This window comes from Hyperoodon ampullatus (assembly GCF_949752795.1).
Source record: "Hyperoodon ampullatus genome assembly, chromosome: 19".
NCBI lineage: Eukaryota > Metazoa > Chordata > Mammalia > Artiodactyla > Ziphiidae > Hyperoodon > Hyperoodon ampullatus.
This window is the reverse complement of record NC_136932.1, coordinates 47945162-47971781: the sequence shown is the minus strand read 5'-3', so window position 1 is coordinate 47971781 and position 26620 is coordinate 47945162. Positions and strand designations below refer to the sequence as shown.

The window sequence follows — 26620 nt, the reverse complement described above, 5'->3', positions numbered from 1 at the left end:
CACTACCACAATTATAAATACAATTTGTAACTCAAATCTTTTCATTTTAAATATTTACACACTAATAAGAAATATACAAATAGTCTGTTTTAAATGTACATTAAGAGAAATAAACTCTTCCATGAAAATCACTATAAAAACGTCTCTTGGGCTTCCCTGGTGGCGCAGTGGTTGAGAGTCCGCCTGCTGATGATCCCACATGCTGCGGAGCGGCTAGGCCCGTGAGCCATGGCCACTGAGCCTGCGAGTCCGGAGCCTGTGCTCCGCAACGGGAGAGGCCGCAAGTGAGAAGCCCGCGTATCGCAAAAAAAAAAAAAAAAGTCTCTTAAGGACCATGTAAGAATCTGTACAAGGCACTGTAAATGTAGGATATTAAGGGAAGCCAGCTGCCAAAGTGTTCATAGTCTCTTTTGAAATGTTAAGGTGAATTCCTTCAAGATAGTGCAGGAATCTGTCAAAATTACAAGGAAAAACACTTTAATATTAATAGTTCCATCAGATGAGAATATTTATTAATCTTGAAATAGTTATGTAACATGTTTTTATAGAAACTACCTTCTTTTACTTTTTCCTTGTTCTTTTAGCTTCTCAGTCTTACAAATGTTTCGAAGAGTTGGCAAGTATTCTACTATACTAGCTTGTCTATTACCCAGGTTCGGAAGAGATCGGCTAGAAAACACACTTTTGATGACTGCTATCCTCTTCCAAGCACTGCTGTAAATTAAAAGTAATGCATTATTTTTTGATTTTTAATGCCCAATAAAAATGCAACAATCCCAAAACCAGCTGCTGGTCTCTGCTTCTCCCTGCTTCTGGTCTAGACTAGATTAACTGTATTCCAGATTCACCTCCTATATCATTTTCAACACATCAATCACTCCCATACTGAAAAGACTTTAATGGCTACCTGCTCTCTGCACACCAAATCCAGACCCCTTCCCTGTTACCCAAGAGTCTCCCAAATCTAACCCCCACCCCAATCTCTCACTTTTTCTTCCCAGCAATCAGGCTGGTCTCCTTAACTGTCTCATTAGAAGCTACATTATTAATATGAAGGGCTTACCATGATCAATAAAGCCCAGCATTTCAAAATTAGTAAGAGAAAGAAACTAATAATTTCCCCTTTACCATTTATTATTGAAAAATAAAAAGTAAACAGAAGTCAAGACTTACTCTAAATTAGCTGCTGACTGACTGAAGTGTACATTGTTGCGCTTTTGTGAAACATAAAAAGTAAGTTCTTTTGTTGGATCTCTTCCTACTTTCTTACAAGAATTCAGGGAGGTTTCCAATGCTTTTGAAATAGTAGAAGAACATTTAGTAAAGCTGAGAGCTTCTACAGCTGCCTTTAATTCTCCAGAGCTTTGAGAAGTCCATCCATCACTACTCTCGAGACTAAACTCATCACAAAGTCCACTTTTAACCTTTCCATTTGTCCAGCCAAAATCATTTTTACCAAATTCCCTATGTTCCCTTACATCAGTTAAAAGGGCATCTAGGAAGGACATGTTGTCCACGAACTCAGTGAGAGAATTTAAACCGTGAGAAACAAGGACCGAATATTTTTTTTCTGCTGCTGTTTTAGGAGAACGAGGAATAGATTCAAAGTTTGACTCTAGACATTTGTTTAGTTTATTTGTCTCTGGGTTGCTTTCTTTATCTCTGGCTTTGCTTTCTTCTGAATTTGGAGAAGATGCAGAGGAAAGCCTAATAAATTCATCAGAAAAGTCCAATTCGGTGTCAAATAAGTCACTATCATCTAAAATTACCATCTTTTTCTTATGTTTCTTTTTTTGTGACTTTTTCAATGGCTTCTCTCCTTCAGAAAGTTTCCTAGCAAGACATTTCATATTTTTTGTTGCTGCATTGGTGTCCACACTTACTGACGAACCAGAAAAGTTTTCTGTTTCTGGAATGATGTTAACAGGTAGTGGTAGAATGAACTCAAGATTACTATACAAGAAATCTACATTCCTCATTTGGAATTCTGTAAGAAGCTGGATGAGCTTATGCCATTCTTCCTTTGTTCTGATTTTGTGCTGAAAAACAATATTGAGTAAAGAAATGTCATAACAGTACATAGTCTGAACATTTTTCTACCCATATGAATATAGTGTCATTCCTATCTATCTTCAAAGTAATGAGTCACTAACCCTCATAATTTTATTAACCTACACTTCCCTAATACATCAAATAGTATCATGGGTCTAAAAGATTAATTTAGACTGTTAATTAAAAAAATTAAATTCTCTAATAGTCAGTACATACCCTAATTCAATAATTAGAAGCTCATTTGCTTAAAAACTACTGTTTTGAAACTGTCTTTTTTTATCTGAAATATTTCTAAGTTCTGTTCTAAATTCTATAATATGAATTTAGAGCAATGCCTATGCACCATTTGTCAAAGTGGTACAATGTGTTAAAATCAGAAATCTGAAGCCTGTAAAAATTACTGGTAAATTTAAGTTAACGTTAAGATTCAAAAGACAGAAGTGAGTGTTGGGAAGATGAAAAAGAACATAAATTTACTAGACATTGAAAATACCTTCAAAAATGAAAATAAGTCTTCAGATGGGGAAAAAATGTTCTTAAGGCCAAACAAGGTCTCAGCACAGCCAATGTCACATTTGGGAAGGTCTGTTGGATTCCTTTTAGTATTTTTAGCATTATTTTTGGAATCAGGGTCATCTTCAGAGCAAACAAGTGGTACATTTCTGCTATTTCCTCCTACAAAATTAGTAAAAGAAAACCTTAGCTATCCATATTTTTATCAAATTGTAGCAAGTAATTATTTAAAATCCAAGATCCTTTGGCATTAAAAAAAAATAAATTTATTTATTTATCTATTTATTTTTGACTGTGTTGGGTCTTTGCTGCGGGCAGGCCCTCTCTAGTTGCAGCCAGCGGGAGCCACTCTTAGTTGCAATGCATGGGCCTCTCACCGTCGTGGCCTCTCCTGTTGCAGAGCACGGGCTGCAGAGCGCAGGCACAGGCTTAGTGGCTATGCAGCATGAGGGATCTTCCCGGGTCAGGGACTGAACCCACGTCCCCTGCATTGGCAGAAGGATTCTTGACCACTGCGCCACCAGGGAAGTCCCCTTTGGCATTTTTTGGACCTAATCCTCATTTTGTTATTCTCCCCGTGTGTATCTAATTCATAAACCATACAATACAAACATGATTTCTACATAGGTTAAGTGGGGCTGGGGTGTGGGGTGGGCTTACAAAACAATCCAACAGAAAAAAGGGCAAGGACTGGACAGGCAAGTCACAGAAGAAACACAAATATCAAAAAAACTCATAAAAAGATGTACAATTTTACCAGTGATCATGGAAATGGAAATTAAAATAAGATACCATTCATTTTTCACCTTCTAAATTGGTAAAATTAAAAAATATATTCACTGCATACTTTAACAACAAACTGAAGATGACTTAAATGTCACCTAGTAGGTAATGGTTAATTAAATTACGTTACATCCACTTTATATGATGGAATAGCATGCAGCTGTGAAAAAGAGAGGGCGGGCTTCCCTGGTGGCGCAGTGGTTGAGCGTCCACCTGCCGATGCAGGGGACACGGGTTTGTGCCCCAGTCCGGGAAGATCCCACATGCCACGGAGCGGCTGGGCCCGTGAGCCATGGCCGCTGAGCCTGCGCATCCGGAGCCTGTGCTCCGCAACGGGAGAGGCCACGGCAGTGAGAGGCCCGCGTACCGCAAAAAAAAAAAAACAAAAAAAAAGAGGGCTAGAACTATACGTACTGACAATAAATTGTGAGGTAAGAAAAAGCAAATTGTTTAACAATACACATAGTATTGTTTAATTTTGCTAAATAAGTAGGTAGCAATATTTGTATATGCATAGATAAAGGTCTAACAGTAGCTACCTTTAAGAAGTGGGGCAAGATCTTTTACTTTTTACATTATATACTTCCGTACTGTTTGATTTCCAATGAGTGTGTATCTTTTTTTTAAGACAGGAATGAAATGAATTTAAGATCTTCAAGAAAAGAAATAATGCTAAAGTTCTTGGTATTATATTTTATAACCAGTAATATGGTGATAGTTATTAACTATTTTGTTTAAAATAGGATATTTTCCATGTCTTATTTATCATATTTACTTCTAAGAAATAGTTAAAACTGCCAGCTTAAATTGAATTAAATACTTTGAGAAAGAATAAGATATTAGGGCTTTCCTAGTGGCACAGTGGTTGAGAATCTGCCAGCCAATGCAAGGGACACGGGTTCGAGCCCTGGTCTGGGAAGATCCCACATGGCGCGGAGCAACTGGGCCCGTGAGCCACAGCTACTGAGCCTGCACGTCTGGAGCCTGTGCTCCGCAACAAGAGAGGCCGCGACAGTGAGAGGCCCGCGCGCTGCGATGAAGAGTGGCCCCCACTCGCCGCAACTGGAGAAAGCCCTCGCACAGAAATGAAGACCCAACACAGCCAAATAAATAAATAAATAAATAAAATTTTGAAAAGAATAAGATATTAAATTTTGAACTAATCAGAAAACCAATAGGGGATTAATATTACAGAACTTCACCTTTTTTTAAATTAAATATTTGTATATTTCCCAGAGCAGGATCTGTAACTACAGAACTGTGACTATGGAGCATGGAAACCACAAACTATGAACTTCTTCAGGGAAAGAACCATGTCTTATTCATATAAACACAGGACCCGGCATGGAGAAAGTCCTCAGTAAATGTCTGTGACTTGAATTAGGTAACAATGACTGAAGATTGATAAGAAATAAAATAAAGCATTTCTGAAATAAGAGAGTTCTTAGGAAAGAGAGAATTACAGGCTATTAAGGAAGCTGAAAAGGAACTTACAATACAGTCATCTAAAAATAATTTACATATGGAAAAATTACCAATACTTATTTTTTTAATAAATGAAAAAGAAAGTTGCTAAATAATATAATTCTATTTGTTTATAAGCAACTATGTTTATAAATGTACAAGTAACCATTTGTTCCAGGTTCAGTTTAATTGTATTTACCCACATTTAATGCTTACAAAACTTTTCATCAACTAAGTTGATGTATGTATGTTTCTTTTAATATTAACATGATACCTCAATGCTCAAAATTTTTATAATCTTTCAAATGTTTTGGTACAGCATATATTTTAATATAGGATCCCATTACAGAAATTTCTTTTACAACAAATCAACTTACGACAAAAAGATAACGGCCTTTCTTCTAAAAATCCACCTCCACTTCTAATCCAGAATTGTAAGTAAAGGATACTTTTTCTGATGTCACAAGTATTTGCAGTTAGCAATGTTACAAAATCTTTTACATCGGTTCTAAAATTCTCAGTCAAGCAGATCATCTGTAGGTAGCTGGCAACATTTAGCTGAGAGAGAGAGAGAGATAGGAGGGGAGAGGTGGGGGTAGGAGGGAGAGAGACACAGGAAAGAAACATGGTCAACTGCAGAGTTAACAGAAATACATCAATAACATATCAAAAAGCAAGCCAAATTTTGCTAAGATTCACAATATCTTAAGCTCTTATTGAGAATGATTGATCTAGAAAAATGTAAAGGAATATGGTACCAAATTAGAAGCATTTACATAAACTTCTTTTATTAACTGTATATAGTCTGAGACAGCAAGGAAAATTTTATGGGCGATTCTCCAACCTGAATCCTGAAGGCAATTTTATTAAACCTTAAGAAAATCCCTTAGCGGGCTTCCCTGGTGGCAAAGTGATTGAGAATCTGCCTGCCAATGCAGGGGACACGGGTTCGAGCCCTGGTCTGGAAAGAATCCACATGCCGCGGAGCAACTGGGCCCATGAGCCACAACTACTGAACCTGCGCGTCTGGAGCCCGTGCTCCACAACAAGAGAGATCGCAATAGTGAGAGGCCCGCACACCACGATGAAGAGCGGCCCCCGCTCGCTGCAACTAGAGAAAGCCCTCGCACAGAAACGAAGACCCAACACAGCCATAAATGAATGAATGAATGAATGAATGAATGAAAGAATGAATAAATGAATGAATGAATGAATAAATAAATAAATAAATAAATAAAAAGAATAGTGGTTATCGCCGGTGGAGGGGGCAGTGCTGACTAAAAACGACCCAAGGGAACTTTTGGAGGTGATGGAAATGTTCTATATTTTGATCTGGGTGATGGTTACATGGATGTTTATCTCTGTTCACATTTTTCAATTTGTATACTTAAGTGCATTTTTAACTATATGCAAATTTCACCTCAGTAAAGCACTGGTTACTATGAAAAAGACCTAATGAACACTGAAGTCTAGTAAAAATTTGAATACATGAATTTTGAAAAAGATATTTTTTAAAGTAAAAAAAAGATAATCAGAAGTCTCCTAAAATGCAGAAATTTTAACATACCCCTTAGTAACCACATTTAAAAATTATAACTAAATTTTATAATAAATCACCTTTTATATAATTGTGATATATAATTTATGCTGTTCAAAATTAAAAACTTACCAGTGAAGGAGTGTTAAAATTAATTTCTTCAAAGCAGCCATCAAACATTAAACTAAATGTTGGATCTATAGGGAAATAACATATTTTTTAAACATTAAGACCACTAAGGTACTTTCTCTAGTCATACTTTTCTATGAAAGTATTCTATATTTCATCAGTAATGAAAATAAAATATGCAAATTATAAATCATTAAGGAATTGAACTTCCATCTTGACTTTTTAATTAAACTACCATCTCACTTGGGATTAATATGATTTTTATCAATATTTTTAGAGTACAATCATTAACTATCAAACGGGCTATTAATTTCTAAGTAGAGTCTAACACAAACCCATAGCAGAGATATTCTACTGAATATTTGCAATGACAAATATTAGAAAAGAATGTTATAAAACAATATATAGGGAATTCCCTGGTGGTCCAGTGGTTAAGACTCCATGCTCCCAATGCCCAGGTTTGATCCCTGGTCAGGGAACTAGATCCCACATGCCGCAACTAAAGATCCCGCACTTGGCAATGAAGATCCCGTGTGCAGCAACAAAGACCCCATGCAGCCAAAAATAATTAAAAAAAGATCTAGAAGCCTCATCGCTTTAGGGAAAAAAACAGACTTAATTTACCAGCAGACTTCAAAAGGAACATATCTAACTAAAATTAGAAGCTTTCCCCAAATATTTTAACCAAAAGTAATTAATTGTAAAACCACTGGTTACCTACCACTTGTCGTAAGGATTACAGGTCTTTTCGTGGTTGCCATGAATGTTTTGATTGCATTCAAAAACCCAGCATCTTCTTCGAAAATGACATCAACCTAAGAACAAATGGTTATTAGAATATTAATACAGTAACAATATACTTATTGGATATCAGTTATGTATACACAGTAGATACACTATATGTCTATTAGAGACAGAATTTATGAATTTGTGAACAGTGTGACTTCACACCATGCCGAAAGCTTACAACGTTTTATACTATTAAAAGGGTAAAAAAATTATCAAACATTAAAAACAAAAAAATGCAGTCACCTATAATTGGATAAGTATGGGTCAGAATAATTTCTACAAACACTAAACAGTAACTGAATTGCATTAATCATGTTCCTAAAAAATTCTTCTATGGCTGACAGTTTCATTCACTTTAATTTCAAATAGATACAATTATTCCTGACCTTCTTGGCTATTTTAGTCCTTTATAGTAAAACATACAGTAATCTTTAGAATAAGTTTTTATCAGGAGGTATCACAAATGTATACCTCTGTAAGCCTACCTCCTCAAACAGAATGAGAGATGTTGCATTTTTCCTGTTGGGTTCCTCAGCCCCAATCTCTTTGACATTTTTATTAGTTGTGTTTGTAGATTTAGTCTGAATAATTGGTTTCTGTTCAAAAGAATTTTTGATTCCTGCATAAATAAAACATTAATATTTTAGATAAAATCAACTTTTAACACTGGATTTTTCCACAGAATAAACTCAAACTGAAATCCATGATCAAAACTGAAACAAAGTATCAATACTCCTATATATATGACCTTCAGTGTAACTGAGGTTTAATAAATAGCAATAGGAACTCATGAACTATGATCATATTTTTATGCTATCAGGGCCTCTGTTAATTTAGTATCTTACCTTTATTATTTTCCAGAAGTGCTCCTATTTGTTCATTATTTTTTGGCTTACAAGACACTTTAAAATAATTTGCCAAAGTTCTAGGTGGAAGTACTCGCTTTGGTCCACTACTTTGTGGTGATGGTGGAGGAAGTTTTCTTGGTGATGTAACAACCTTCTTGGGGGAGCTTAATTTTTCTGCCAAAAACAAATTGCACTTAAAGACAAATATTCTAAAAATTAAACAGATGGCAAGATTGAGCTATCCACAGTATATTTCTACCCTTACCAGTTAAAAAGCAAAGGTATAAAAATTCTTTTTCATTCTTATATTCTCTTTACAGTCAAATATTACTGTATTGTTAGTTATTCTACCAGTAGAGAAGGCAAAACCAATCATTTGGAAAAGATACTCTTTTCCAAGAAACATATATTCTTGAAGCAAAAATCTTCATAATCCCTTAATTCATTCTGTCTACATCTGCTTGAGGTCAGAAGAGGCTGGAGAAAAAGTGATATCGGTACATACTGAGCACATTACAGACTTTCCTGTGTAACTTCAATTTAGCCCACAGTAAACTGATATTGCAAGCAAATGATATGTTTTTCTAGATATGCTATGAAAGATGGATACAAAGTTAAAAAACAAATGGCTGATGTCTACCCTTCAGAAGCCCAACAGTGGCCTGGCATTTATTCCAGAGTGTGTCATTTGCTCCTCTCTAAGTACCCTCATTCAGCCTTTACAAGTGCTAGTTATTATCATACGGACTCAGAGCAGGATCTTCTTTATGTACCAGCATATGTGCACCATTCCATGACTGTGTCCTATTCTTTTTTTGTACCCTCATCTCCAGAGATCTTATCATAGACCTTGCATATCACAGGTGTTCGAAAAACTTAGTGAAAATTTTGAGCTTGAAAAAAATTATAGATATCACTATCATGTCATAAAAATAGAGCATTTTAGGGACTTCCCTGGTGGTGCAGTGGTTAAGACTCCAAGCTCCCAACGCAGGGGGCCAGGGTTCGATCACTGGTCTGGGAACTAGATCCCACGTGCATGCCACAACTAAGAGTTCACATGCCACAACAAAGGAGCCTGCAAGCCGCAACGCGACCAAATAAATAAATAAAATTGTTTTTAAAAAATAGGGCATTTTAACACCACAAGGAAAGAGGTGTAATCTTAAAAATATTTTAATATAACTAAAAGTGGGATAACCAGTCGTCATGTATCTCTTGCTGTGACACCACAGGAAGCACACAGCCCTGTCTATGCAGGTATGCCAGCACCAAAATGGAAATGAATGCCAGTTTATAAGAAATACAAGGAAGAGGAATGTGTTAACTGATACCATGAAGATATAATCAGCCAAATCTAGAATGTGAGAAATTTTATGACAAATGACCCATGTTCTTCAACAAATAAATGACATGAAAAGAAAGGGTGAGGGAGCTGATTAAAAGAAACTTAGGTGACGTTAATCAAATGTAAACTATGAATCTTGTTTGGATCCTGATTTGAACAAACCATTTGAAACATGTAAACTACATATTACATCAAATTAAGGTATACAGTTAATTTTGTTAGGTCTGATTATGATATTGTGGCTATGCTTTTAAAAAAGTCCTTATCAGTTAGAGCTACATATTGAAATATATATACATGAGTAAAATTATGTGATGGTCCTGAGATTTGTTTTAAAACATAAAGTCCAAGAAAAATGAAAAAGGCATGTATATATATAGGAAAAGATTAAAAATGAATGGCAAAATTCTAATTATTGGGACTTCACCGGTGGCGCAGTGGTTAAGAATCAGCCTGCCAATGCAGGGGACATGGGTTCGAGCCCTGGTCGGGGAAGATCCCACATGCTGCGGAGCAACTAAGCCCGTGCGCCACAACTACTGAGCCTGCGCTCTAGAGCCTGAGAGCCACAACTACTGAAGCCCATGGGCCTAGAGCCCGTGCTCCACAACAAGAGAAGCCACCACAATGAGAAGCCCGCGCACCATGATGAAGAGTAGCCCCGGGCCTCCCTGGTGGCGCAGTGGTTGAGAGTCCGCCTGCCGATGCAGGGGATACAGGTTCGTGCCCCGGTCTGGGAGGATCCCATATGCCGCGGAGCGGCTGGGCCCGTGAGCCATGGCTGCTGAGCCTGCGCATCCGGAGCCTGTGCTCCGCAACAGGAGAGGCCACAACAGTGAGAGGCCCGCGTACCACAAAAAAAAAAAAAAAAAAAAAAAAAAAAAAGAGTAGCCCCTGAGCACCGCAACTAGAGAAAGCCTGCATGCAGCAACGAAGACCCAATGCAGCCAAAAATAAGTAAATAAAATAAATAAATTTATTTTAAAAAATACTAATTATTAAAATTCTTTTCTTAGATTTTAATTTTTTAAACATTACAACTTCAGGAAAATAATTTACTTACTTGGTGACTTGCCTATGTTGTAGCTATTAAAAAAACAGGGTTTTTGTGAGTTTACACCTTGCTTGTCTACTTGATGGGACTGAGTAGCTTCCTTCAGCTGAGACAGAATTTGTCTACCACTGCGCTGAGAAGAGGCATTCACTTCAAATATCTAAAAGAAGAATTTATGAAAAAATGGCAGAATGGTTTATGTTTCCTTTTGTTTCAAGGGTAATTATTACATTAACATTCGTCCACTAACCTTAAATCCAAGCTCCTGAGCACAAGCATATACCGCAGCAGTTTTCCCCACTCCTGTTGGCCCTGTTATAAGAACAGTATTGCAAAGACGATTCTCTTCTTCATCATCTGAACTGCCTTTAAAGTCTATGCTGTCCAATGGATCTGAAAAATCATTCAAATGCACATAAAACAATCGCTTAGGCGTCAATTCTGTCTCACCAAACCCAATGACCAAATCCCACAAACTTCTTGCTAATAAATGTTGGAAATTCAATGTACGAAAACTAAAAAAACAAATATAAAATATCAAACAAGCAGCTTTATAAAAATTTTCAGCTAATCTAATTCTAAAAATGTTCAGTGAAATGGAAAAAAATGACTCAAAATACCTTCCTGTTTCTCATCTCTTTTTCCCTTCAAATTCTGTCCTTCTTCCAATTCAGCTCTTCTTTTCCAGTCTTTCAACCAACTACCACAAGAAAATGTATGTTAATAAAAATAATTCACAGAATATAGATATCTCTTAGATGATACATTAAAATGATTGTCGGGGGAAGTGATGGTATATTGTTAGTTTTTAAGAACTCCATAACATTTTTGAATCAACTATATAGTAAAATAATTTTACATGGACATGGATATTTTAAAATGAAGTAATTTTTGCCTAAATACTCAAGACAATATGTGCAAGGATATTCACTGCAACACTGTTTATAGTAGCCTCCAAAAGGAAAAACCTAAAAATACATCACATATGGTATGTATGCTCACATAAGAAATCAGTACAAAAACTGTGAAGAACTGGAGTAGATTGTATGGTGACATGAAAGATGTCTAATATATTGATACAATGATTAGTATGAGTAGAAAGATTAAGTTCTAGTCTGGAGCTAGACTGAGTTTAAATGCCAGCTCCACCACTTTCTAGCTGTGTGACCATGGACAAATAACTCAACCTCTCTGGGCCTCATTCCTCATAAGGAACAGTATTTACCCTCTTAGGATTGTTCTAAGGATCAAATGAGCTAAGCATGATCAAGTGCTTAGAACAATGCCAATCTCAAAGATTTTATTATTATGAGTCCCAATTCCTTGTATGAAATCCTTTGGGCCAGATGAGTTTTAGAATTCAGGATTTTTCAGATATTAGAAATGTAATTTGGTACATATACCACATAGAACATAATATCCCTAGTGGGTCTGTGGCAGTACATCCATAATCACTGAATATTTCTAGTTAAAAAAATATGAACTCCTACTAAGTGGGACTGATAAAGACTATAATAAACTTTATGTATATAATAAAGTTAATAAACTTTAAATTTCCAGAACTCTTTGGAGGTGGGAATTATAGACAAAGGATTATTACCTGAATTAGTAGTAATATGATCCTATTTGTTAGGAAGAAAGGAGCAAATATATGCATTAAAATTTTTCTGGAAGGTTTTACAAGACACTTTTAATAGTCATTTACCTCTAGGGAGTAGAAACAGGAGAAAAGAGGTACATTTACTTTTCACTGAAAATTCTTTTTTTTTTTTATTTTTAAGATTTTACCTTGTGATGTATTACTTTATAATTTCTAGATTTTAGTACAAATAAAATAAATAGTAAAACTAGATTCATAAACTATTTCTCAATTCCTTTACAAATTTTACCAACCTATGTAACTTTCTAATAGCTAGCTCATTGCCTATAAGTTCACCGGAGTTCTGGGGTTGATACTTTTCTGTCCAAAGCATGTCTTCAGTTCCAGAATCTAAAGCAAAAAATATATATTAAAGTATTTTGTTTCTTGGCATAAACATATATTCTTAGGCATTTACATTATTGTTTCATGTAACAATAAGTATTTGTACAAATATTTATATTTACAAATTGCCAAAAAGGCAATTTCAAAACTTAACATTATATTAAAAATTTTTCACATCAAAACCCTTCCCTCTTAAAAGCTAACCACCATAAAGTCTTATGACAATAAGATTTAAAAGTATACATTAAAAATTTTAACAATCACTCAAGAAACACAAAATATGAAAAATAATTTGTACTGTAAGAAATAATCTAAAGAACAAATGCAGCATAATTTTCATGGAACCTCTTCTTGACCACTAAAAAGATACATTAAAACATTCTAGGATGTCAGCCTGAGTAAACGGAGAGATGCTACACTCCCAATTGAGAAGAGTTAGGAAGATGACAGTCCTCTCCAAATTAATCTACGTTGTGGTATGCATCTCCCTCTCGTTTTTTTTGGCCGCACCACATGGCATTAATCTACATTCTAATGCAAAATCAAATCCCCAGTGGAATTTGTGGGGTAAGGGAATCTATAGTTTATTTAGTGGAGTCAATGCACGAAAATAGTTTTAAAAACTGACAGATGGATGGATCTAGAGATTGTCATACTGAGGGAAGTAAGTCAGACACAGAAAGATAAATATCATATGATATTGCTTATATGTAAATCTAAAAAAAGGGTACAAATGAACTTATTTACAAAACAGAGGTAGAGTCACAGATGTAGAAAACAAACTTATGGTTACCAGGGTAAGGGCAGGCAGGGATAAATTGGGAGATTGGGATTGACATATACACACTACTACATATAAAATAGATAACTAATAAGAACCTACTGTATAGCACAGGGAACTCTACTCAGTACTGTGTAATGGCCTATCTGGGAAAAGAATCTAAAAAAAGAGTGGATATAGGTATATGTATATCTGATTCACTTTGCTGTACACCTCAAACTAACACAACATTGTAAATCAACCATGCTCCAAGAAAAATTTTTAAAAGGGCTTCCCTGGTGGTGCAGTGGTTAAGAATCTGCCTGCCAATTCAGGGGACACGGGTTTGATCCCTGGCCCGGGAAGATCCCATATGCCGCGGAGCAACTAAGCCTGGCCACCCAACTACTGAGTCTGCGCTCTAGAGCCCACATGCCACAACTACTGAAGCCCATGTGCCTAGAGCCTGTGCTCCACAGCAAGAGAAGCCACCGCAATGAGAAGCCCGCACACCACAACAAAGAGTAGCCCCCGCTCACCGCAACTAGAGAAAGCCCGTGCTCAGCAACGAAGACCCAACACAGCCAAAAATAAAAACAAATAAATTAATTAATTTAAAAAAATTAAAAAGAATTTTTTTTAATATAGAGGGGCTTCCCTGGTGGCTCAGTGGTTAAGAATCCGTCTGCCAATGCAGGAGACACGGGTTCGAGCCCTGGTCCGGGAAGATCCCACATGCCGCGGAGCAAATAAGCCCGTGCGCCACAACTACTGAGCCTGCACTCTAGAGCCCGTGAGCCACAACTGCTGAGCCTGTGTGCCACAACTACTGAAGCCCGTGCGCCTAGAGCCCATGCTCCGCAACGAGAAGCCACCGCAATGAGAAGCCTGCGTGCCGCAACAAAGAGTAGTCCCTGCTCGCCCCAACTAGAGAAAGGCCGCGCACAGCAACCAAGATCCAACGCAGCCAAAAATAATTAATTAATTTTAAAAAATACAGAGACTTGCTGTACAAATTATCAAAACATAATCTAAATGGATGAATTAATTCAATAGAATGTTTCAGAAAAGCTACGTAACCAAATGGGAATATGTCAAAAATATGTGAAACAGGTGTAAAATAATAGGTAGAGTGTGATTCCAGGTTGTTTTTTTTTTTAATTTATTTGGCTGCACCGGGTCTTAGTTGCAGCACTCAGGATCTTCGCTGCCGTGTGCGACATCTTCATTGCGGCACACGGGATCTTTTTTGTAGTTGCAGCATGCAGGATCTTTAGTTGGGGTATGCGGGATTTTTAGTTGCGGCATGCGGGATCTTTAGTTGCAGCAGGCAGGATCTAGTTCCCTGACCAGGGATTGAACCCGGGCCCCTGCATTGCGAGCATGGCGTCTTAACCACTGGACCACCAGGGAAGTCTCCCGGTTTTTAAGAAAGCATATGTATTTAGGGAAGCACAGAAAAATCAAAGACCAAACAGCCATCTGTTAAACGTGGTTATCTGGAAGACTCTAATCAGTGAGGCTTCCACTTCTTATTTTGTTTAAATGTTGCAGTGAGCATATATTAAGAGACGGGGGAAAATGAGAAGTTAAAAACAAACAAAAAACCTCTAGGACCACAAGGAGAAAGTCTAATTCACCTGGAATAGAAGATACTTCTGATGTAGACTTGTCACCATCTATTATCAGAATATCAGAATCTTCTACGGCTTCTGTTTCCACTTTACACCTTGTACTCAAAGCTGTTCGTTTCTTCCTGGATGTTTTAGGAAATAAACCTTTGGAAGAATCTAGCTTTATCCCGCTGGAGTTGTTTCTTTTGTCAAGTTCTTCTAGTTTCCCACTTATCTTTTTTGGACTTTCTGAATACTCATTTGGTTTCTTTCTTTTGGATTTATGATTTTCCATTTCCACTCGTTTCCTTTTGGTTTCTTTTCGACTGACGTCGGGCTCTAGTTTTGGACTTTCTATTTGGGGAATTATTGAAATGCATGTGCTTATTAATCAACAAAAAACAAATTTAATACCCAATAATCTTAATACCACTTCAAAATATCCAATAGCCTTATCTATAAAATGAAAACGCAAGAATCAAATGTGGCATACTGAAAGCAAGCTGGATATCTTGTTATTTAGATTGCCTTTTGTACGGGCTATATAAACTACCTCATCTAATAAGGCTTTCCTTAAATAAATTATTAGTATTTTAACATAATTAAAGCTGTCTTTGGGTTGCCGACTCTGGAAGCTGGCAGGGGCTAACACTGTATCACACAAGTTGCTTGAATTTAATTGAACAGCTCTCCCTATCAACCATAAGCAACGTTCTCTCAGTGGTGACCACTTCCAAGAGTCAATGGCTAAGCTTAGTGTTTTCAAAACTGAAATGTTAACAGAAATAGTAATTATCACTAACCTTGTTTACGATGACACTTGGAAAGTGCCTGGTGCTCAGTTCGCTTTTTTAGAAGCAAAGGGAAGTATTTCCTCAAAGAAAACTCGGGATTTGACCACCTAATTTCCTCCAGCAAAAGATTTCGTACTTCTTCAGTCAAATCCTTCCTTCTCCCCACAAACTGCAATGAAGAATAAAATGCTCAATTAAACCCACATTGTCCATTAATCTTAATCAGAATACTACCAACTACTTTCTGACTATAAGTCTATGTCATTTTAGGATTAGCTTTAGTCACTAAATACAATCTCGATGGCAAAGCTGCATTTGCACAGCTTCAGAAGGACTTGGTTCATTTTTGTTTGTTTGTTTATTTATTTGGTTGCACCAGATCTTAGTTGCTTCAGGAGGGCTCCTTATTTGCGGCTCATGGCCTCCTTAGTTGCGGCTCGAGGGCTCCTTAGTTGTGGCATGTGAACTCTTAGTTGCAGCATGCATGTGGGATCCAGTTCCCTGACCAGGGATCGAACACAGGCCCCCTGCATTGGAAGCGCGGAGTCTTATCCACTGTGCCACCAGGGAAGTCCCTTAGTTCATATTTTTATTGTTCTTTCTTTTCAACGAATTGTATTTTACACATTTATTAGATTATAATTCTGGCTGATAAAGTATCTAAATGTGCTATATAATCTAATATTCTTTTGAAACTGGCTATCATTAATTCTTAGTATGTTTTTAAAGCTCTAGGAGTATTTAAAACAGATATGTACTTCAATTGGGATTTATTTTTTAAAATTGGACTCTAGGAAGAGATGAATTTTAGGCCACAACAGTAAATATCCAAAGTTTTTTCCCTCTGAAAGATATGAAGAGAACTTCCTACAATGGATGACCGTTCTCACACTTACCACAGCAGCAGAATTATTACTTTTTGAATTTGAACTCAATGTTGAAAATTCACCGAGAGCCATGACACATTTTGAGAGATCTATTACTTTAGTATTCAGTTCTTTAAGTTTAGTTAAGAGAGGACAAGTGGGTGGTTTCAAATGCCACAAATGGCACCCTAAAGAAAAAGAGAAAAATTATGTTAATTACCTTCAGTCATATCCTTATCCACTTATCAAATACCAACTAAATAAACATGAGAAGACTCGACAACAACTATATAGTTAACACAAAAGTACCAAAACTCAAATGAGTATACAGGAAACAATACCCTCACCTCCAACAAATACAATTCATAAAAATTACCCAGTCTTCCCTCCCAATTGTTAAAAATAAGCAAATATTAGAATATTTTCTTTTCTTTTTAAATCAACCTTGCAAATCAAGTTAAAAATTTCAGGGGCAGTTAGCATCCTGAAATCCAGATTCTGTTACTAGGTGAGCGTGGGCATGATCCTAAGGAAAAGCGTAACTAACTTCTGTAATTGAATGTACTATTAGAAAATGCTTTATAAAACTGAACTAGGGACTTCCCTGGTGGTCCAGTGGTTAAGAATCCACCTTCCAATGCAGGGAATGCAGGTTCGATCCCTGGTCGGGGAACTAAGATCCCACATGCTGCAGGGCAAGTAAGCCCACGCACCACAACTACTGAGCTCGCACGCCTCAACTAGAGTGTCTGCATGCGCAAACTACAGAGCCCACACAGTCGGCAGCCCACCGCACCACAACTACAGAGCCTATGTGCTCTGGAGCCCGCGCGCCACAGTGAGAGGGAAGCCTGCACGCCGCAACGAGGAGCCCACGCGCCACAACGAAGATACCGTGTGCCGCAACTAAGACCCGACGCAGCAAAAAAGAAAATTAAATAAATAAATATGTAAAAAAACTGAACTAGTAAAAGTAACAAGAAAGGCTGCATCAAGAGAATGGCCAGTGAAAGAACTGGGAAAAAAGAAAAGTGGGGGCTTCCCTGGTGGCGCAGTGGTTGAGAGTCCGCCTGCCGAAGCAGGGGACACGGGTTCGTGCCCCAGTCCGGGAGGATCCCACGTGCCGCAGAGCGGCTCGGCCCGTGAGCCATGGCCGCTGAGCCTGCGCATCTGGAGCCTGTGCTCCGCAGCGGGAGAGGCCACAGCAGTGAGAGGCCCGCGTACCACAAAAAAAAAAAAAAAAAGGAAAAGAAAAGTGGAATATTACTAAAAAGACTGACTGGGAAGTTCCCCAAAAAAGAGAGGCTAAACAAAACTCAAAAACTATCAAGGTCATGGGCTTCCCTGGTGGCGCAGTGGTTGAGAATATGCCTGCTAATGCAGGGGACACGGGTTCGAGCCCTGGTCTGGGAAGATCCCACATGCCATGGAGCAACTAGGCCCGTGAGCCACAACTACTGAGCCTGCGCGTCTGGAGCCTGTGCGCCGCAACAAGAGAGGCCGCGATAGTGAGAGGCCCGCGCACTGCGATGAAGAGTGGCCCCCGCTTGCCACAACTAGAGAAAGCCCTCGCACAGAAACGAAGACCCAACACAGCAAAAATAAATAAATAAACAAATGTGGGTTTAAAAAAAAACGTTAAAAAAAAAAACAACTATCAAGGTCAGACACATAAAAGGAAAAGAAAGGAGAACAGAACATAGTGAACATTTCATGAATAGAGGGAATAGACCAAACCAAACCGCAAAGCCAGCTGAGAAGAATATAACTGTTTTTGTGCTGACAAAACAACTCTAGGTAGGAACAACAACAAAGCAAAGATAGAAGGCTTTGTACATTATCAGTAATTAAAAACTACATAAGTCAAGTAGGAATGTGGTTGCCATAGCACTTGGATCCAAAGAGAATTAGCTCAGGATCAAGCTAACACCACCTTACAAGGCTTGGGCAAACAGCTCGCTCTCGTGCACGGTGCCTGTGAGGAAAGACTGAACTAGAGCAATGGAGCACTGTTGCTCCACTGTTGCTCCAATGGAGCTCCCTGTTACCAATGGCAGGATATAGCCCACAGATACTTCTGTGGTACTAAACAGCACAAGCTGTTCTGGAAAGGAGGCAAACAGATTTCCCTTGAACGGTGAACAGCAGACTGGACAAAGACAGGGCTGGAGCTCCTCTGACAAATTTTTAAAGATGATCTGTTCACACACAGGCTATGATTTCAGAAGGGAACGGCCTTCCTTTTAGAACACAGCGCCTGTCTGGACAGCATTCACTTAAGGGCCCACGCATGTGCCTGCCCTCCCCTGGCATCAGGGGTAAAAGGGCTGAGGATGCCTTTGGCTTTCTTGCCCCACCCCCTTCCTCAGTCCAAGGCTGAAGAAGAGAGGATAAAACACTAAATTCCCACAAAAATCCCCATAAGAATTATACCTAAACCTTTGTCTCACCTTAAACCAACTTACATGGTTTCATATTACTACTAACATTTTAAAATATTTCATAGTAATAAACTCACCATCATCTTTTTGCTGAACATGAACGACACTCTGGAAACTGGTACTCACTGCATTGTACACGTCTAACGCAGCAGCTTTCTTTGCAATTTGTCGTTTCAACAAATCTGGCAAACCACTCATTAGAAAGTCACGCTTTGCTTTAAACTGCACATCACAATCCTGAGGCTTCTCAGTTGCATCTTGACTTTTAAGAAAATGATGTGAGAAAAGGAGAGCTAAGGTTATAAACACTTTAAAAAATAAACTAACTATACAATAAATACTTCTTAATTTTATTTGAAAAAATTTAATCAGCTACCTGAGATGTTAGCTGGTCAAATTCTTTTTCTGCTTATCGTAAAAATGAAAGTCTTTCAGTGTTAAAAAAAATTAAATAAAAATAAGTATATACAGAAAATAATGTCTTGAAGGACATCCACCAAAATGTCTTTGTCTTCCTTTTTTTTTTAAACATACATTTATATTATAATCAGAAAACAAAATCAGTGCCACATTTCTAAAAGTTAACACAAGGACTTCTAAGGTAATATTGTTTCCAATACAATAGCAGGAACCTTAAGGCCCTTATTATTGATGTCTCAGTTTCACCTGGCTTATCTTGTATTGCTAATCATAAGAATCTTGACTTTAGCGGGAGGGTGGTGAAAGGGTAGAGGAGGATGGCATGATGGAGTGGCTGAGGGGAGAGAGAGCATGGTGCTGGTGTGTCACGGCTTATACACCCTTCCTAGCCTGCCATATATAGAGTGAGGACTGTAATATTCTCTGCAAACTGAAATTTGGGTTGGTAATTAAGAAGAGGCTTCAAAAATTTCTATTCCTTTCCCATTTGAGAGAAATGAAGAAAAGATGAGATCTAAAGCCAGACTGAAGAGATTAATCTCAGAAAAGAGGAGGTGTACCTTGCTGACTATTAATTGGAGGGACGGACGAAAAGATGGGTGAAGTAGTTATATTAGTATGTGCCTAGAGCGGAAGGTAAACTTTAAGGAGGGGGTACAAGGTACTAATAAAAAATATACACACAGGGCTTCCCTGCTGGCGCAGTGGCTGAGAGTCCACCTGCCAATGCAGGAGACAGGTTCGTGCCCCAGTCCGGGAAGATCCCACATGCCACGGAGCGGCTAGGCCCGTGAGCCATGGCCACTGAGCCTGCGCGTTCGGAGCCTGTGCTCCGCGACGGGAGAGGCCACAACAGTGAGGCCCGCGTACCGGGGGGGAAAAAAATATATATATATATACACACATATATTATATACGCAGTTAGAAATAGTTTTGGGAGTGTGTGTGTGTACTTCCTAGCTTTATCTGCTGAGAAAGCCTAGAAGCACTGATACCTCAGGAGCATTAGGTAAAATAAGCACCTCCACTAAAAGGAACCAGGGCTCCTTGCAGAAGAGGCTAATTACAGAGCTGGGGCAGGGCAAATAAAAGATGAGCCTGGAATATCTTTGTGTTCAAAAAAGTAAGAAATGCTCTATAAATGATGAGCATGTGTCAAAGGGGCAAAGAAACCAAGCTGAAGGACTTCCAATGGCCAAATTAGAAGCAATTTGAGCCTTAAAATTATTAATGGGTTAAAACCCAGAGAATAAAACAGGAATCCATGAGTAAATGGGTAAATACTGGAAACAACCCAAATGGCCACCAATAAAAGAATAAATTGTGGTAAATATATTCGTATAAGGAATACTATTCGGCAATAAAAAAAGAATAGACTACTGATATTCTTTGACTGAAAGAAGCCAGAGACAAAAGTGTACCTCCTGTATGACTTCTATGAAATTCTAGAAAAGGCAAACTAATCTATACCAACAGAAAGCAGATCACAGGTTGCATGGCATTGGGAGTGGAAGGCAGGGATGAAGTGCAAAGAGGCAAAAGGGAATTTTTGAGGGTGATGAAATGTTCTCTATTGTGGTGGCGATCACACAGATGTGTACATTTGTTAAACCTCAAACTGTTTACTTAATATGGGTGCATATGATTGTATGTACATTATACCTGAATAAAGTTGATTTAAAAAAATATGTGTGTACTGAGCAAGAGCTGTTAGGCACAAAACAATATATATATGAATATATAAAGTTTACGTGAAGTTCTAAAACAGACAAGACCAACCCATGGCAACAGAAGTCAAACTAATTGATGGTAATAGAAATCAGAATAGTGGTAACCTTTTGTTGTGGTGGTGATGGTGGTGATACACAGAAAGAGTAAGTAACCATTAGGGAGTAAAAGAAAGATGTTATATCTTGATATAGTGTACTAATCAAAACTGTATGCTTAAGATTTGTGCACTTAACAATATGTAATTATTCCTCAATAAAACTGAAACAGGAAAAAAAAAATAACCTGAACTCATGTCCCTGAACCTGGTCTTCTTCCATCATGCCATCTACTGGCACAGTCCAGAACTTAAGTGTCACCCTTCTACCTTTGTCTCTCCCACCCCCAGCCCCCGTGTCTAATTAATCATCAAGGGTTCTTAAATTTATCTCCTAAAATCTTTTCATACGTCATCTCCAGCACCTGAGTCCACACCTCCATCATCTCACACCCAAACCCTTGCATCCACTCTAATCCCTCCTCCATCCCATTCTCTGTACAAGAGCCAAATTAATCCAGCAGACAAATTAAACTTTCAAAATCCAAATGTTTATGTCCATACTCCTGTTTAAAACCCTCTGATTGCTTCTCATTGCTCTTAGCATAGTGACAAAATTCTTCCATATGGCCTAAGGGCCCTACCCACATGGGCTGGCAGCCACCTCTCCAGCATAATCTCATTTCTCTCACCCGTGCTGTTTCTGCTCAAGTCACACTGGCATTCCTTCAACCTCCTGTGTTTACCATGCTCCTTCCAGCCACAGGGACTCTGCAGATGGGCCCTCTGGCTGGAACACTGCTCCACCTCCTGATGAACTCCTGCTCATCCTTCAGTTCAGATGTCATTTCCTCAGAAAATCCTTGCTTGACCAGACCAAATCGACTCAACAAACTTTTAATAGACCTTTGTACCTCTCCTTCTTAGCACACTGCAATTTTGCATTTGTTGGCCCAATTAACGTTTAATCAGAGATTGTCTTTCCTCTAGGGTATAAGCCTCCTGAGGACAGGGAATGTGTCTTATTCCCCATGATATTCCTAGTATCAAAAACAGCACCTGCTACATAGTAGGTATTTAAATATTTACTGAACAAGTTCATAAACCAGCTTTTTGCTATTTTTGGTTTGCTTATTTTCCCACTGTTTTGTCTAGAGATGGACACAAAATGTTTGCAAAAGACCAAGATCTTCAAATTGCAGTTGTAGCATTGTCAATATTGTCATCTATTAAAATGGATTTATCAAAGCTTCAAATGATAAATGCTTTCTCATCAAAGTAAATGAATGCAAAATACATTCCATGAAATATTTTGACATTTTAAAATTTGTATCAGACTGACCTGCTTTCATCAAAACCAAGGACAGGATCAGCTGTTTTCTGAGCCTTTCTAGTAAGAAATAAAGGCGCGACTTTCACTTTTCCTTAGAAAAATAAATGCTTAGGTTAGTATCAAGGTTCATCATCTCCACTTACCTCTAGCTGCTTTTAAAACTTAAAAAAAATTTTTTATTTAAAAAATTTTCTATAATGAGCTGATCTCTCAACCTGGCAAAATCAATATCAGAATCTCTTGGGGAGCTTCTTTTTAAACTACAGATTCCCACAATCCACCTCTGGAGATTCTCAGTCAGTATGTCTAGGGAAGGACCTAAGGATTTAAAAAATTTTTTAATTTACCAGATGATTTTGATAATCAGTCAGCTTTGGGAACCACTAAGTTAACTGAGGCTAAATAGATACAAAGAAACGCAATCACTTAAAATACACTCAGTTACCTTTTGTAAAACTCTTCATTACATTATAACTTTACTCATTTACTCAAAAAAATATAAATATTTAATATAATTAAAAGGTTATATTTTATAAGACAAGAGATTAAATCAAAATGAGATAAAATTAAGATTCAGAACAATATAATCCCCCCAAAACATTCTAATGTTCATAATCAAGTTATCAAATCTGATTACCAGGGACATTTTTAGGAGTCTTGTTAAGTTTTTTTCCTAACACATCATTCAGACACTGAAGTTTCTTCTGATTTTTCTCAGGATGCTTTAAAGGAGTAGGACTTGAACCTGTTATTACAGAGTCCTAAGACAGAATAAGAAAAAAAATTTTTAATAACATACAATTAATGTTATTAAAATTTTAAAAGCATTACAGTGCTAGAAGCCATGACAAGATAATCACATTAGCAACTCCATACATCTCCCTGTCAGAAACTAACACGGAAAACACAGGATATGAATGGCAATAGTCTGTGCTTATATCATACAAGTTCATGTGATCAAAGAGTGGATTTATTATGACCATGGGTTTTCTTTTTTAAAGAAGCAATGAACAGACTAAATTGCAGATAAAAGAATCAATACAACCAAGCTATAAAAATTATAGCTAATCCCTTTCAGAACTATACATCCTAGATATGTATTAGATGAAGTCTGGTAAGTTCTCATGTGGTCAGCATACATCTGTAGAGCATCTACTATGTGTTAGGCAATACAGCAGGCACTGGGAACACACAAAAAAGTGAAACTCTAGAGTTGGTGTCAAGTTTACACCAGGGTTTAGGGGACAGAAGGAGAGCTAATCTATGAGTAAATCGTTTAACTAGTGAGCTTCCCTGGTGGCGCAGTGGTTAAGAATCCGCCTGCCAATGAAGGGGACACAGGTTCGAGCCCTGGTCCAGTAAGATCCCACATGCCCACAGAGCAGCTAAGCCCATGCATCACAACTACTGAGCCTGTGCTCTAGAGCCCACGAGCTGCAACTCCTGAGCCCGCATGCCTAGAGCCTGTGCTCCACAACAAGAGAAGCCACCGCAATGAGAAGCCCGCACACCACAATGAAGAGTAGCCCCCTGCTCACCACAATTAAGAAAGCCCGTGCACGGTAACGAAGAGTAGCCCCCGCTCACCACAACTAAAGAAAGCCCATGCACAGCACTGAAGACCCAAAGCAGACAAAAATAAATGAATAAATAAATAAATTTATTTTAAAAAAGTTTAGTTAACTAGTTATAATACAGTATAGTGAAAGTAATACTGACTAAATACAAAAAAAACCCCCATGAAAGTAAATTAAAGTACATATAGGGAAGGAAACTATTTGTCTTGAAGACATCAGCAAAGCTTTCAAGAGGACGTAGTCGATTACTCACAGCATTTTTCATAGCCGAAAAGTGGAAACAACCCAAATGTCCATCAACTGATGAATGGGTAAATCAAATGTGGTATTTCCATATAATGGGGTGTTATTTGGTAATAAAAAGAAACAAGATACTGATTCTACAACATGGAAGAAGCTTTAAAACATTATGCTAAATGACAGAAGCCAGATACAAAGGACACATATGGTAGGATACCATTTGTATTAAATGTCCAGAATATGCAAATCTATAGAGACAGAAAGTGGATTAGTGTTTGGCTAGGGCTGGGGGAGGGGAGATAGGAAGGTGACAGCTAAGGAGAATGAGGGTTCTTTTGGGGGCAATGAAATATTCTAAAACTGACTGTGGTGATGAATGCACAACTCTGTGAATATACTAAAAGCGACTGAATTGCACACTTTAAATAAATCATGTTATTATATTTTTTTAAAAAGAGAGAGAGATGGTGGCATAATTTAGCAGGATCTTAATCTCTGAATAGGAATTCCTCAGGTAGAAGAGAGTACCTAATATACATTTTACGCTGAAACTACAAACTGAAAAAAGTAAAAATTGCAGCCTTTGGGGCAAAACGAATAATTTAGTATGACAGAGCAAAAAGTGTGTGTTTGAGGAAGGGGGGTTGTTTTGAGGAAAAGGAGGAGCTAGTTCAGCCTAAGAAGGATCTTGAATGACTTGATAAGGATTCAGAGTGTATTCTGTAAGCAAAAGAGAGCCAAAGCCTTTGAAAAGAGAATGGAAAATGATATTTTTCTACCACCTCCGGGCTTCCTACAATTCTACCTTATAATTTTATAACAGTTTCCTTCTCCCATTTCAAACAGAAAAACAGAACAGAATTTATATCAATAAATATTTGTAATACTTACTTCTGTTTCTGACCTTTCAGGGAGCGTCTGATGTCTGGACGAACGCCTTAAAGGTGTCACTATTTCTTCAGTAGCTTTTGACCTACTAAGGTGTAAAGCTTTTGCTTTTTCAATCAATTGTTTTGCTTTGGATACATTTTTTGAAGCACTGCTTACCTAAACACAAATATGAAATAATACTTTAGGTTACTGGCAAATATTTTATATTTAATAATAGAAAAAAACAGAAAAGGCAAACCTTTAACGACAGTAAAAAGATCAGTAGTTGCCAGGGAAAAAGGAAGGGATGAATAGGCAGAGAACAGAGGATTTTTAAGGCAGTGACACTACTCTGCATAGTACTATACTAGTGGATACATGTCATTTTACATTTGTCTAAACCCACAGAATGTACAATACCAAGAGTGAACCTTGGGGCTTCCCTGGTGGCGCAGTGGTTAAGAATCCGCCTGCCAATGCAGGGGACACAGGTTCGAGCCCTGGTCCGGGAAGATCCCACATGCCGCGGAGCAACTAAGCCCGTGCACCACAACTACTGAGCCTGAGCTCTATGTCCCGTGAGCCACAACTATTGAAGCCTGTGTGCCACAACTACTGAAGCCCATGCGCCGAGAGCCTGTGCTCTGCAGCAAGAGAAGCCACCGCAATGAGAAGCCTGTGCACCGCAACGAACAGTAGCCCCCGCTCTCAGCAACTAGAGAAAACCCGCGTGCAACAGCGAAGACCCAATGCAGCCAAAAATTAAATAAATGAATAAATAAATAAATTCATTAAAAAAAAAAGAGTGAACCTTAATTTAAACTACAGACACTGGGTGATGTGTCAATGTAAGTTCATCAATTATAACAAGTGTACTATTTTGATATTGATTATGGGGAGGCTATGCATGTGTGACAGCACTGGGTATATGGGAAATCTATACCTTTTGCTCAATTTTGCTGTGAACCTAAAACTGCTCTAAAAAATGAAGTCCACTAAGTACATATATAATAGAAAAATATAACCACAGATCACACTAAATAAAAGACCAGAAAAATGGTTATTCAAATCTTACCAAGGAAATGAAATTAAAATGTGTCTAATTATACTTAGTTTGCCTTTATTTCTTGCTTGAAATCTATTCAGATAAATATAATTACATTTGTGAAAAATACCCAAAAAGATATCCATATTAAATGTCTGTATATAAAAAAATTTTTTTAAGTAGATGTCTGGGGACTTCCCCAGTGGTACAGTGGTTAAGACTCCATGCTTCCAGTGCAGGGGGCATGGGTACAATCCCTAGTCAGCGAAGTTCCACATGCTGCGTGGTGCAGCCAAAACAAACAAACAAACAAATAGATGTCTGTACAGATTAGAATTATTGGTTATTTCCCCATTATCTTCATGGCATCTATTCTTTGATTTTAGTCACTTTTA

General features: G+C 37.9%; 1 protein-coding gene across 1 annotated transcript in view; it reads right to left on the bottom strand.

The window, feature by feature from the left end:
• Positions 1–372: 372 nt before the first annotated feature.
• Positions 373–26620, bottom strand: part of ATAD5 (ATPase family AAA domain containing 5) — a gene marked incomplete at both ends in the record, with an annotated part of 34414 nt that continues 8166 nt past the window's right edge. The window contains 20 exons of the mRNA XM_079725090.1: positions 373–451; positions 556–714; positions 1174–2039; positions 2546–2727; positions 5190–5370; positions 6482–6546; positions 7200–7293; positions 7753–7886; positions 8113–8289; positions 10527–10677; positions 10768–10910; positions 11138–11217; positions 12411–12507; positions 15040–15228; positions 15687–15837; positions 16565–16722; positions 19053–19237; positions 22503–22584; positions 23131–23254; positions 25202–25357. Coding sequence (XP_079581216.1) covers positions 373–451; positions 556–714; positions 1174–2039; positions 2546–2727; positions 5190–5370; positions 6482–6546; positions 7200–7293; positions 7753–7886; positions 8113–8289; positions 10527–10677; positions 10768–10910; positions 11138–11217; positions 12411–12507; positions 15040–15228; positions 15687–15837; positions 16565–16722; positions 19053–19237; positions 22503–22584; positions 23131–23254; positions 25202–25357 — 3453 coding nt within the window. The remainder of the gene's footprint in view (positions 452–555; positions 715–1173; positions 2040–2545; positions 2728–5189; positions 5371–6481; positions 6547–7199; positions 7294–7752; positions 7887–8112; positions 8290–10526; positions 10678–10767; positions 10911–11137; positions 11218–12410; positions 12508–15039; positions 15229–15686; positions 15838–16564; positions 16723–19052; positions 19238–22502; positions 22585–23130; positions 23255–25201; positions 25358–26620) is intronic.